This window comes from Miscanthus floridulus, chromosome 9, assembly GCF_019320115.1.
Source record: "Miscanthus floridulus cultivar M001 chromosome 9, ASM1932011v1, whole genome shotgun sequence".
NCBI lineage: Eukaryota > Viridiplantae > Streptophyta > Magnoliopsida > Poales > Poaceae > Miscanthus > Miscanthus floridulus.
In genome coordinates, this window is record NC_089588.1 from 101,044,820 (window position 1) to 101,059,445 (window position 14,626).

Here is a 14,626-nt window from a genome sequence, read left to right on the forward strand (position 1 = left end):
TGCTTAATTGCAGCAGTATTGTAGTATTAGGTGAGTGTGTTTAAGGATGAGTTACCTTTTGCTGCACTTTATAACCAGAAATGAAATGGTTGTAGTAGGTGAGTGTGGCTAATTTGCAGCGGTTGTGTATTTTTATCCAGATGACATCAGTTGTATTAGTGAGGTTGAATTCCTTAACCTGATCGTACTAGACAGAAGATCCATATACTTGTTGCCCTCTAGCTCATTTATCTACAAGCTGAATTGCTCCAAGCATAGTGTCTTACCATATAAAGATTATGTGTTATGTTTGTGAGGACTCTGGGCAGTCCAGACTTCGGTACATGGTTGTCATCTGTTGAACATATGAACTATTGAAATATTCATGTTTAATTTGTATTAATTTCAGAACTGTAGTAACTCCTAACAATTATTAACCAAACATGCTTATCCTTTTATTTGTAAATATGTGTTAATGAAGTTACAACTTTCAGTAGTATTGCACAAGTTATCTTTTTCAGAGATTGGATTTCACCTGTGTCACCATTGCTTGCGTTGTCTATCCAGTAGGTCTTCCTAAGGATACTTGTTGGACACAACTAGGAATAAGACTAGCCTTTATAAGGATGAAATACTCTTTTAGAGGATAAGACGAAATGTTTTGTTTATTTGTGTGTGATAATTGGTTTGTTGAATCATGTTAGGCTGGTAGCTGGTTAGTCTTGCTTTGAATAGAAAACACATTCTGCAAAGTAAATAACAGAATAGATCAGAAGTTATCTTGCTTTCAAGTTTTTATTTGGAACCATCTGATAAAAAAAGTGTGACCTTCAATTCATTGTAACCTCGTGGTTTATGATTTGTGATGCATAAGCTGATTCTTTGTTTCTCTCATGTAGACCAGATGGTAAGATGATGGCTAGATGTGGCTGGAGTTGCTGGAGAGGTCAGAAGGTCTGGACCAGCTAGGCGATAGACGCTGGAGAGCATCGGTGGTGGTGCTGGCGGCGGGCTTGGTGGTGGCGGTAGCCGGTGGTGGCGTGGTGGTGGTGCTGGCGGCGGCGGGCTTCGTGGCATGGCGGCGGGAGGCAAGGGTGGCGGATATTAGTCTCTTAAATTTGTCATCTTCATTTCTATGTCCATGTGGTTATTATGAGAGTTATGTTGTCAGGAGCATGATGTGCATGCAGATATGATGTACTAAGAGTGTTTTGTATGTCCGCTATTAAATAGAAATATGCTGAGAAAAATAGGTTTGCCGAGTGTAATTCCCAAAAACACTCGGCAAACAATAATGGTATGCTGAGAAAAAAATTATTTTTTTTCTTTAGAAAATAGGTTTGCCCATCTAAATATTACAATTATGACTAATTAACTATGTAAATGATTGTTTAATTAATTTTAATTGTAATATGGCTAATCATATTAATTAGTATTTTATTTTATTTATATAATTTCAAATTTTATTTTTATTTTTTTGAATTTAGTAATCAATATATATAATCTATAATTTTCTTATATTTTATATATTTAATTATTAAAATATTGATTAAAATATTTTATTTTTGGTAAATGTCTAGTGTAATTCCGAAAAACACTCGGCATTACCGAGTGTATTTTGGAAAAAACACTCAGCAAACCACTTTTTTCTGAGTGTTAAATTTGACACTCGGCAAACCATTTGCCGAGTGCGCGATAAAAAACACTCGGCAAATAGTTGTTTGCCGACACTGTAGATGTCGTGTGCTGTTTGCCGAGTGTTTTTTGGTCTTTGCCGAGTGCCTGTGGCACACGGCAAAATCACTGTTGCCGAGTTCATGGGTTTGAATCCGGCGATGGATTTAATTATTTGGTTTTTCGCGTATTTCTAGAAAAACAGATTTTTAGAGGCAGAAAATATTTAATGTACTAGTGCTGGGCATTGGTTAATCGCTTGGCACTTGGCTTTCCGAAATGATGATAAGTTCATCGACCTTTCACTTTCAGTAATAAGCAAATTATAAAGTACCTCAACTTGCAAAGACTTGGTTGCCGTTATCATTATATTGTTAAAGGAAGAATAGGGATGATGACAGGGTTTCATCATTGTTAATGGAAATATAGGGATGACGGGGCTTCTTCGTGTGGAAGTTTCCTTGCACTGTGAAAGCGAGGTTAATTATATATTCTTGTAACGGAGGCTCACTGATGAGATGGCAAAATATTTATTTACTGCATTATTGGTGAGTTAATAAAAACATAGTTAGTACCAGGTTAGGTGAATGTGATGAACCGGCATCATAATTAATGGACACGTACGACTAATTCATCAAGCCTTGTGCTGCTCTCTGTCTCCGGTCCCCCTCCTCAGCAGGCCAGCAAATAGGCTACCCACCACCGCACACACACACACTCCTAAACCATTCTTCAACACCCCATCACGGTCCCTGACAAATCCCTGGTGAGTTGGAATTTTTTTGACTTGAAACTTCTTTATTAGTTCGATTGGATCCACTCCCACCATACTTGTTTCATTTTGATCCGTTGCATTTCCTGATGCTGCTGCTTCTTCGTCGTTAGTGGATGAACTCTGCTAATATATTCTGGTCACCGTTCAAATCTGTTTCTGATTTCTACATCCTCGTCACACATGTGCTTGTCAGATTTGTCAGCTGATGAAATGCATGGTAGGCTACAATTAACTAGGTCACCATCTCAGTCGTAAGTACTCAGGCTGCTGCGCCTTCCACCTTGGGAGCCATGGAGTTCGCGACAGGGGCCCTGGGCACCCTGCTTCCAAAACTCGGCAAGCTGCTCCAGGACGAGTACAACCTTCAGAATGGAGTCAAGAAGGACATCGAGTTCGTCACGAGGGAGCTGGAGAGTATGCGCGCCGCCCTCCGTGACGTCGGAGAGGTGCCACAGGAGCAGCTCAAAGAAGTAGTCAAGATCTGGGCTCGGGATGTCCGTGAGCTCTCCTACGACATGGAGGACATCGTTGACACATTCCTGGTGCGTGTCCAGGGCTCTGAACCCCTGAGCAAAAGGAGTGTCAGAAGGTTCATCAAGAAGATGACAAGTATTGTGAGCACGGCCAAGACACATCATGAAATCGTCCAGGAGACCAAGGACATCAAGGAGCGTGTCAAGGAGGTGGCTGAGCGACGGGACAGGTTCGGGAACACCAAGACTTTGCATTTGAATTTCACCGAAATTTCCTCTTACTAGCCACTTTGTCCCGTTTTTTTCTCTCTGAACAGGTACAAGGTTGATGCTATTACTCCTGCCAAAACATCGGCTGACCCTCGCATAACAGCTCTGTACACGAAGGCGGCTAGCCTTGTTGGCATTGATGAGCCAAGGGAAGAGCTGATCTCACGGTTGACAAAGGAAGATGGTGGCATGATGGGAGAACAAATGATAATTTCTATCGTTGGTTTTGGAGGACTAGGCAAGACAACGCTTGCTAAAGCAGTTTATGACAAGATTAAACCGCAATTCAATTGCACGGCTTTTGTATCGGTGTCTCGTGATCCTAACATTATAAAAATTTTCAAGGACATGCTTTATGATCTTGACAAGAAAGAGTACAAGGACATTCACAATGCCGCATTGGGCCAACAGCATCTTACTGACCTTGTCCAGGAATTTCTCAAAAATAAGAGGTACGTGACGTCTTGTGTGCTAGTTCAAATAATCACGGCATTAGTCCATTCGATGGAAACCTCTCATGATTATTACAGACACGCTTGTTTCTGTCAACAGTAAAATTGAAGGTTGATGATAGGTTACAGTCATCAATAAGAAAGTGTGGCGCGGCTGTGCATGTGTATCTTCTTTCCATCGTGGGCATACGAATATAATAGAATGTGCCCAAGAACTTTTTTTACTTTCAAGCCAAATGATTACACAACTGTGGGCATACTAGCATCGTTTCCATCGTTTGTCCTCACCGCACTCTACATAGTGGAACCAGTGTTTTTTCTGATAATGAAATATTTTATATTGATTTTAAAGATCATTGCAAGGGGTCGACAAAAGATTTCAAAAACACCCTCGACCTAATAAACTAAGAAAACATGTATACTACTCTGAGGGCATGTTTGGATCAATTTAGCTAAGAAAACATGATAGTTAGCTGCTAATAGTTACAGTTTAGGTCCTTCATCTAATAGTTACAGTTAGCTGCTAGCAGAGAAAAGCTAGCAGCTTTTTGCTAGCTAACCTATTAATTGAGTCCATTTTAGGTCCTTCATCTAATAGTTAGTAGTATTTATCTTGGCAAAACCAGTTAATAACGTTTTTAGTACAGAGGTAGATCCTTTTGAGCTAGCAATTAGCTGGGCTATTAGCTAGTGTGTGTTTCAATCCACTACTACTAATTTCATCTGCTAACAATTAGTGCTAATGGATCCAAGCAGGATACAATAGCTATCAATCCGATCACTAGACTGCCTCCTATGTACCTAGGGAAACATATCCCTATCTACCTGTGCCAAATGTTCTGAAGCTGCCACAGCCAAACGCTATGAAAGCCAGCTTCTAGATGTGATATCCTATGTAAAGAGCCAGTGGATAACTGAGTACATAACTTGCAGAGCAGAGTTTTTTTCTTTCTTTTTTCATCTACCAAGTGAATCCTCCTTAACCAAAATGCCCAACATGTATCGGTCGCCTCTATCCAGATGTACTTTGGTTTTCATTGCACGGAAACTATCTCTCAAGATTATTGCACACATGTGTGGTGTTTGTCAACAGAAAAATGATAGATTTATGACATAAGGTTATACTCGTTGGTGACTAATTGTGGCGTGTGTGCATGTATCATGTTGTTCCATGTGGAAGAAAGAACCAATCGTTTTGTATTTTGCTATTACAATTTTTATGCCAAATGATTACTCAACTGTAGCTATATCCCCCGTTCCTTGTACGTTCCGACCTAATCTGACTGCAAACGGGGCAATTTTTAGTGTTTAGGGTAGAAATTAGAAAACACGATAAAACAGTAAGAATGGACTTGTTCATAATTTATGCCAAGCAAGTTCTTACTTACCTTGCAGATTATTACCAGCATATGCTTATACTGCAAATCATCTCTGTCTATGCTTATCATGACTCTCTATTGCCACATACATATAGATACCTCATTGTTATCGATGATATATGGGATACAAAACCATGGGAGATGATACGATGTGCTGTACCTGAGAATGACCTGAAATGCAGAGTACTCACAACTACCCGCAGAATTGATGTTGCTGAGCATGTTGGTGGTTGCTATATGATGAAACCTCTTACTCACAACAGCTCTAAAATCTTATTCTATGGACGAATATTTGGCTCTATAGGAAATTGTCCTCAACAATTTTCTGTTGTATCTGAAAAAGTTTTGAAGAAATGTGGAGGTGTTCCATTAGCTATTGTTACCATATCTAGCTTGCTGGCTAACAAGTCAAGAAATGTTAATGAGTGGTGCGATGTGTGTGATGCAATTGGTACCGGAATAGGAAACAATCCCGGTATGGACGACATGAGAAAGATATTGCTGCTTAGCTATTATGATCTAACTCCTCAGTTGAAGACATGCTTACTATATCTAAGTCTATTTCCTGAAGATTATGAGATTGTAAAAAGCAGGTTGATTTTTAGGTGGATAGCAGAAGGATTTGTCCAACAAGGACATGGGATGAAAAGCTTATTTGAGATTGGACAGAGTTACTTTAACGAGCTTCTAAATAGAAGCCTCATCCAGCCAGGAGACATAGATGAGGAGGATTATGTGTCTCCTCTTAGTTGCCGGGTGCATGATATGGTGTTTGATCTCATTTGTTCCGTGTCAAGAGATGAAAGTTTTGCTACCACTGTATATGGCGACTCCAAGCAAATCACATCTTCAGAAAGCAAGGTTCGCAGGCTGTCTATCCATAGTACTAGTTGTCCTAAAATGAATACGTCAAAATTGAGGTCCCTTACTATAAAAAATCCTGCTATAATTAATTCAATGCCACCCCTTTCGTGCTATCATCTTTTGTGTGTACTGGATCTTCAATACTGCGATCTTAATGACCATCCAAGTCTAGATTTTGTTGGTAAATTATTTCACCTGAGGTATCTAAGTCTAGCAGATACTAGATATGCTGGCGAGGTCCCAAGAGAGATAGGGAAGCTACAGTTTTTGCAGACATTTATCTTACGTGGAACTGGCATAAAAGAAGTGCCATTGAGTATCTTCGAGCTGGGCCAATTAATGTGCTTTGTTGTTGGGGACAGTACAAGGCTGCCAACAAGTGGTTTGGGAAATCTGTCGTCTCTGAAGCATCTTCGAATGAATGTGGATTCTGTATATATTGCAGAAGAGCTGGGCCATCTGACGCATCTGAGGGTGCTATACGTTGTGCTCACAAAGGACAAGGAAGGCAGATGGGATGAAAGCATGTGCAGAGTTCTAGTGGGGTCCCTTGGCAAACTGCTCAAAATCCAAACTCTAGGAGTAGAAATCTCAAATGACGTGGCAGTTGATCTTGAAGGCTCAGTGGACTCCCTATCGAACCTATATCATCTTCTTATTTATGGAACCAGCCGGTTGCCAACATGGATCAATCCCGCATCGTTTCTCCTCCTTTCCCATCTACACATAATCGTGGCTCAAGTGCGAAGGGAGGACATCCAAGTCCTCGGCATGCTGCAGGTTCTTCGTGTTCTCGAATTGCATGTGGCTGGCACAAAACAAGTGTTTGAAAGGTTCATGATTAGCGCTGATGCCTTCCCATGTGTGACACGGTGTGAATTTTCTGGGTTTTCAATGGTGCCATCTATATTCCCACCTGGAGCTATGCCCAGGCTTCGACGTTTTGTGTTTCATATCCGACCAGAGGATTTCGGCGATACAGAATTTACTGATGACGACCTGACCTTAAGCCACCTCCCGTCTCTACAGACTGTTTGGGTTCACCTTGATGGAGAGGAGACAATCAGTGAAGAGATGGCAATGAAAGTAAAAGAGACGCTGAAGAACGAGGCACGTGCCAACCCCAACCATCGTGATATTCGTATCAGAATTGATGATGAGTGGATCCAGCTGTGCATGTACGTACTCCTCTTCCTTTCTCTGTTTCTTTAGCTGGTCCAATAACTTTTTTTAACCACCTCTTTGTGTAGCCTGTCTAATAATCTTCTGCATGCTGCCATGAGTACTATGGCATCGATGAATGCCTCTGATTCACCCAACTTACCATGACAAATATCCTTATTTACCCAACTATTTTATTCCAGTTTTATATGTCTCTAAGAATCCATTACATTTGTTATGCTTCTAGTTATCCTTTTTATTCACTTGTTACTAGCACAACTGGTGATTGCACGATCTAGTTGTGAACTCTGTTTCTTCTTTGCACAGTAAGACTCTGTCTGCTGCGTATTCCGAAACCAATGTGGCTGTCCTCTCATAGAAATTCTGAGTTATTCGTAAATGATGCTAATCCTTTGTGGTGTACATGTACCAGGTAATTGTTGGATGTACATCGGCTATGGCCTCAGCCACTACCTACAACAAGTTCATCTGTGATATCTTCGCCAATGGCCCATTGCTTACTGTCTCCACTTCGTGTGTCCATTGCACTAGATTCAGCAACAACCCCAGTATTTCCACTGCTCGCGATCCAGCTTTACTCTGCGATCGACGTCAATGGCCATGCTTATTACACTCACATTGTTCTTGTGTATTCCATCAGGCTCTCTGAATCTCTGTAGACCCACTTGGCTTGCTCAAGGTTTCAGTTTACTATGCTCTTTAGACCTTTAGTATAACTTGATCATCCAGAGCTGCTGGCTTACTAGTTTTTATCGGGTCATCATGTACGTACAATTAAGTTTGTGCCATATACTTGTTTTGCACAATTATTGGAGGCACAATTATCATGTCATGTGCTGTCATCGTCGTTTTTATGCGTCTTGTATTTTCGGATGCAAAGCTTGTCTTGCTTTTACCACGTACAGCATGCCTCACACGTATTGCAGTTTGTTTGGTACCTTGTCTTGAGCTGACCCCGTAAGAAACATATTAATCTAACAGAGTGTTGACACGGTCCATATGCACATGATTTACATCTGCCACCATGGTCTGATTCTGAAGAGCCCAGAAGCCACTTGTGTGCAAAATGATTCTAGCCGCCGTGAAGAAACTTGAGCGCAATGCTGGTCCGATTAAGGAAAGATCAAGCCGATTTCAGAAACTTAATAGACCATATAAGATCAGAATGCTGCACGGCACAAGTAAACAGAAGCACATGCTTGTCACGATACCTGCTCAAGACACCGGTGCTTCCAAGATGAGCGCTGGGCTAGTCAAGATGATTGGCTGGGCTAGAAGATGGAGAAGCGACTGGGCCACCAGAAACGACTAAGAGCACTGGCAGGCCCAATTTCTGTTTCGCAGGCCCAGAGTGGAGCAAGTAGTCTAGGCCCGAGCAACGGTAGTGCCCTAGATATAATTGTTGGGTAAAACATATGGACTCTGTCCTATAAGGAAAGGAGAAGGAGAAATCCTAATTCTCCAAACTCTTTGGGCTTAGCAGCACTATATATAGGTGGGAGGTCTATGTTGTAATCATCAATATTCATCAGAGGAATAAAGAATAGTCTGCATATCTTTTGTATCTATGTGTTTTACTTTTATCTACTATGTTGATCATGAGGGATAGAGAGGGAAATGTCCTACCTACTAACGACCTGTTTTACAACAATAATCTCCTTTCTCCAAACAAAGCAAGGCAGAGGAAGGAACTTGTAGGAGCCTGTTGGTGCTCGTTATCCAAGTTGGATTCGTGCATTCAATTTCGTAATTGCACCACCCAGCTGATTCGAGACCGTTTGCTTGTGCAGCGATCAACTTAATTAATTAATTATCCTTAGCTTCGTGCTCTGCTCCCTATCCAATTCCTCAGGAGCAAAACAAATCCCGGTTTCTGCCACAGGGCTGAACCTACAACAACCAGATACATTTTCAACTCTCAGACAATCGGACTTCACAACAGCTTGGTATTGCTATAATTTGGTATCCCAGTTGAAACGATTTACGTCCTTTTCAGCTTACATAATGCAGTGCTTCTTCCTTCCTTTTTTTAAGAAACATAAGCAACTTATGGTTCGGTCGACGACTTTCACCTTGGGCAAGTCTACACCTAATACGCACCAAAACAAGATGCTATAAAATTTGATGTGCCAAGTTAAAGTTGTGTATTGTTACCCATATGAATAGAAATTTGATTCAACAAGACGTTCTTCCCAACAAAAGTCCTCTTTGGAAATTAAAAGAACCACTGAAAATTAAAATTTTCCTATTGTATTTAAAAATGGCGTAACACTTATGAAAGATAATTTAGCAAAGAGGAACTGTCAAGGAAGTATCAAATGTTGTCTCTGTAGTTCTGATAAAACTATCAAACATTTATTCTTTGATTGTCATTTTGCTAGCTTTGTTTGGAATACTGTGCATATCACTTTTGGAATTCAACCACCTATTAGCTTTGCTAATCTGTTTGGTTCTTGGCTACATGGATTATGTCCAAAGCTCAAAAACCAAATTTTGCTAGGAGCGGCTGCACTTTGTTGGGCAATTTGGTTGAATAGAAATGATATGGTATTTAACAAGGCCAAATATAATACTTCTATGCAGGTAATTTTCAGAGCGACCTATTGGATATGACAATGGTCCATACTGCATAGGGAGGAGGAGTGACCTTTGTTCATGGAAGGCTGTAGAAGATGGGAGACTTTGCTCTTAACTATCTTTGCGAAATTTGGCTGGAGATTGAGGAACCGCATTGAGGCTTAGCTCTTTGATTTGTTTTTTGCGCTATTTTTCAGTTCTGAACTCTGCTCCTGTTTTCTGTTAGTGTGTGAGCCTTATTTTGTATCGGAAACCTTCAGCTGTGTACTATCTCCGGATGGTAGAGCCTGGAACTTTGTTCCATTATCTAAAAAAATAATAATGCTGATAGCTAGTGCAACACTGACATTTTATTATCATGCTTTAAATAATGCTCTGTTAATGCTCACACAGGTTCTTAAATCACTATAAATAATTAGTGATATTTCACAAATTGTGCAGCAAAGTAATAAACGGCTGACAGACCAAAGTATTATCTCTCCCAAATGGCTTCAGCGTGTCAACCACTAGTACAACCACATTTTTTTTATGCGGCTGTTGATGGTTTGTAAAGGCGGCTGCCCTAGCAGTTTGTACAAATCAACGATTTGTAGCAGCGGTTGTTCAGCCATCTCTAGAAATCGATTCTTAAAGATGGGCCGAATCTCGACCGCATCAAGAAATCATTTTCTCAAATTTACAAACTGAATAAAAAATAATAAAAAAGTTGAACCCTGGAGAGGCCCAACACGCTAGCCCTACACAGTGGCAAGGCACACGAATCACAAGTTTTTTCACACAAAATACACACGCGTGCAGCGGGGATTAGACTCATGACCTCTAGCATCGCGCTTTACTTTCTTGATCATTACGCCTCGAAGTCACTTCTGACTATATACCTAATATATCCGATGTGGAGATGTCTGGGTTTTAGGCATCCGACGTCACAACTTGCTCGAAACCTTCTCAAATTTTTACCACAGCCTACACATGCGATAACATGACACCTCGACAAGTTTCATGATTTTTGGACTTCGTATGGATTTTATATAATTTAAAAACACTTTTCCGACAAGTTCCTCGTCATGTTACGTGAAGAAGATGCCCGAAATTTGATGCGAGTTCGTGGATAGGGACTCAACATACACCAAATACCATGAATAACATTTTTCAAATCACTAAATTGCATTATTCCATCCACTTGCAGTTTAAATTTGAAATATTCGAAAAAAATCAACGAAAAGAAATAAATTAGGAAAATATATAAAAAAAGTCAAATTTGGCCCAAATTTTAAAATTGAGATTTAAATAATGTATTATAGCACCACAAAAAAACTGGGTTCAAAAAACCAAAAAAAAACTCTTTGCCGAGGGTCTAGCCTGGCCCTCGGCAAAGGGGGTCTTTGCCGAGGGCCTGGCCAATGGCCCTCGGCAAAGAATATTAAAAAAATAATAAAAAATCTTTGCCGAGGGCCCTGGATCCGGGCCCTCGGCAAAGGGCCAACCCTAAATCGGCCAGCCGCCCAAATTCCCCGCCCACAGACAAAAAAAAATCTTTGCCGAGGGCCTAGCCTGGCCCTCGGCAAAGGGGCTCTTTGCCGAGGGCCTGGCCAATGGCCCTTGGCAAAGAATATTTAAAAAAAATAAAAAATCTTTGCCGAGGGCCCTGGATCTGGGCCCTCGGCAAAGGGCCCAACCGTAAATCGGCCAGCGGCCCAAATTCCCCGCCCACAGAACTTGACGTCGTTGCCCCGCGCCCCGCCGCCCCGCCGCTGCTTCGCGCCCCGCGCGACCAGCCGCAGCGCGCCCGGCCGCCCCGCGCGCCCCGCCGCCCACCACCGCGCCGCCTCGCGCGCCCCGTGCCCCGCCGCCCGACCACCGCCCGCCCCGCGCGGCCCACCGCCGCTGCGCGCCCCGCCGCCCCGCGCCCGGCCGCCGGAGGAGGAGGGAGGAGGAGCAGGCCACCGGAGGAGCCCCACCCCGCCGCTCGCCTCAACCCGCCGAAGGTGCCCCGCCCCGACCGTGCCGCCCGTCTACGCCCGCCGGCCGGCCCGCCCCGAGGAGGAGGAGAACCTCCGCGCCATCCACCGGCCACCGAAGAAGGAGGAGGACCCCGCGCCACCCGCCAACCCCGTCCACGCTGTCCGCCGTGCCCGCCCCCGTTCCGAGCAGAAGGTGGGAGAAAGGGAGGAAGAGGATAAGGGGAACAGGAGAAGAGAGGAGGCCGAGAAGAGAGGAGGAGGAGGTGCCCCGCCCCGGCCCCTTGACGCCGCCCCATATGCGGCCTCCGACGTCCCTCCGACGTCCAGGTATGCCCTTCCCTCGCTTCATGGTGTACAATGCTGGTGAAGGAGGAGGTCTAGGTGGAGGTCGAGGTGGTGGTGGCGTGCAATGGTGGAGGTGGAGAAGGAGGGTAGTGTGTTCGTTGAGGTGGTGGTGGTGTGGTCGTTGTGGTGGATGTGGTGGTGTGGTCATGGTCGTTGTGGTGGATGTCGTGGTGTGGTCGTGGTCGTGGTGGTGGTGGTAGTGTGGTGGTTGTGGTGGTGGTGGTGTGGTCGTGGTGGTGTGGTCGTGGTGGTGGAGGTTGTGGTGGTGGTGGTGTGGCCGTGGTCGTGGTGGTGGTGGTAGTGTGGTGGTTGTGGTGGTGGTGGTGTGGTCGTGGTGGTGGAGGTGGTGGTGTGTTGGTGGTGGATTAATATATATCTGGCTATCGGCCATCGTGCCGTATTTGTTCCCTTGATATGTGGTTGTCGGCCATCGTGCCGGTTTTTTCTTGCAGGTTTTGGAAACCTCCCCGTACAGGGGAGGTTCTGCCGAAATTTTCAACTTATAGTATTGTGTTTCTTCTTTTGCAGAGAAGAGCACGTCAGAGGGGACTCGGCGACCCCGATCCTCTTCGTCAGCGTTGCGGGTCTGCCTGCACAGCATCGCCTCATCACTGCCCCGACTCGCCACTGCCCCGCAAGCCTGACTCCACCGCCACCCTAGGTATAAATAAGCCCTCCTCCCGTATCATTGTCTTAGATCGCGTAACCCAGTTAGGCGTCTCCCATCCGAAAGAGATACGGTCGTAGGTATGCAGATCTTTGCATATCTACGACCATATCTGTTTCGGATTGTCCACATTTTTTGGACAGCCCGCGGATGCGTAGATGGGTTAGTTTCCATAGTCTGCTCTGGTCCGAGACCGAGTTTTGGCAGCTCTTCCCTATTGTTCTCCGGATACACACTCTCCCTAGCAGGACGTGTATCGGGAGAACAACGGGGAGGTGCTGCCGAAATTCTGTCTTGGAGAGGAGCGGAGCCTGGAAACTAACCTCATCTACGCATCCGCCGGTGGGATTAGGACCTATGCTCACCTAGACATTAGGAACACTGCGTAGATGCAATTGATGGTCACAATACTCTGTGATGTAAATGTTAAAGGATGGAGGACCATCAGTAGATGTACACGGGCTGGAGAAGCGGCAGTGACTATGACTATGAATGGGTGAAGGGGACAGATCATTTCTTGAAACATGCATTTGGCCTAGGAGCAGGAGGACATTCTCTAGTTTGGTGTCCCTGCAGCAAATGTGACAACAGGAGAAAGGTAGATGAGAAGACCATGGGTAGACATCTTGTGTTCAATGGTTATACGCCTGGCTACCAGCAGTGGATCTACCTCGAGGCTTTTGATGATGATGCTGGGGTATCAGACATGCTAGATGACGCCCACCAAGCTCACTTCGCTGAACAACATGAGAAGGAGGAGATGGAGGAATCCGCAAAGGACTTCTACAAAATGTTGCACTCGGCACAGAAACCCCTTCACGAGCGTACAACGATTTCTCAGCTGGATGCGGTTGAACGCGTAATGGGGTTGAAGGCCGAGTTAAACCTAAGTCGAGAAGGCTTCGATAAGATGTTGGCCGTGTTTGGCACCATGCTACCGGAGAAGCACACTTTGCCGACGAACTTGTACGAGGCAGAGAAACTCCTTCGTATGCTTAAGATGCCGTATGACAAGATACATGTTTGTCCGAAGGGGTGCGTCCTATTTAGGAAAGAACACAAGGACGCAAATTACTGTCCGAAGTGTAAATCCTCCAGGTACCTAGAGGTAGACTCTGGTGATGGTCAGAAAAAGCAGCTTCCGATCCCTGCGAGAGTGCTACGGCACCTTCCTTTCCTGCCGAGGATCCAACGGCTATTCATGATCGAGGAATTTGCGAAACAGATGACATGGCACAAAGATGGCAAACGATACAATCCTGGGAAGATGGTACATCCGTCTGATGCTGAAGCATGGACGTACTTCAATGACAAACATCGTGACAAAGCAGCTGAGGCCCGTAATGTACGTGTCGCGCTGGCAACAAATGGGTTCAATCCTTATGGAATGATGGCTACCCCATACACATGCTGGCCCATTTTTGTTATCCCCCTCAATCTCCCTCCCGGCATCTCCTTTCAACGGCATAATGTATTCTTGTCGTTGATAATTCCTGGACACCCGGGGAGTAATATGGGTGTGTTCATGGAGCCTGTGATTGATGAATTGATCCACGCTTGGGAGAAGGGGGTATGGACATACGACTGAGCTACAAAGACAAGCTTCAAAATGCACGTTTGGTACCACTACTCCCTACAAGACTTCCTGGTGTATGGGTTATTTGCCGCCTGGTGTGTTCACGGGAAGTTCCCATGCCCAATATGCAAGGAAGCTGTGAGGTTCATTTGGTTGAAGAAGGGTGGCAAGTATTCGTCGTTCGACCAGCATCGTCAGTTCCTCCCTCTAGACCATGAATTTAGAGAAGACATCAAGAGCTTTACGAAATGTGTCAAAGTGACAGACCCTAAACCGCACTTGAGGACTGGTGCCGAGGTTCATGCTCAGATAGATGCTCTCGTGCCCAATGAAGAAGGTGGTTTTGTGGGATATGGTGAGGAACATATGTGGACTCATAAATCCGGCTTAACGAGGCTCCCCTATTTCGATGACATTCTTCTGCCACATAATATTAATGTAATGCACACTGA

General features: G+C 44.2%; 2 protein-coding genes across 2 annotated transcripts; both read left to right on the forward strand.

Annotated features, from left to right (window-relative positions):
• Nucleotides 1-2,287: 2,287 nt before the first annotated feature.
• LOC136482475 (disease resistance protein RGA5-like) lies at nt 2,288-7,875 on the forward strand. Its single transcript, XM_066479685.1, has 5 exons — nt 2,288-2,419; nt 2,622-3,131; nt 3,219-3,623; nt 5,098-7,044; nt 7,461-7,875. The coding sequence occupies exons 2-5, from the start codon at nt 2,719-2,721 to the stop codon at nt 7,462-7,464; spliced, it is 2,769 nt and encodes a 922-aa protein (XP_066335782.1). The 5' UTR covers nt 2,288-2,419; nt 2,622-2,718; the 3' UTR covers nt 7,465-7,875.
• Nucleotides 7,876-9,625: 1,750 nt separating this feature from the next.
• Nucleotides 9,626-11,953, forward strand: LOC136480414 (uncharacterized). The gene is made up of 3 exons (XM_066477963.1): nt 9,626-9,631; nt 9,852-9,905; nt 11,339-11,953. The coding sequence occupies exons 1-3, from the start codon at nt 9,626-9,628 to the stop codon at nt 11,951-11,953; spliced, it is 675 nt and encodes a 224-aa protein (XP_066334060.1).
• Nucleotides 11,954-14,626: the final 2,673 nt, after the last annotated feature.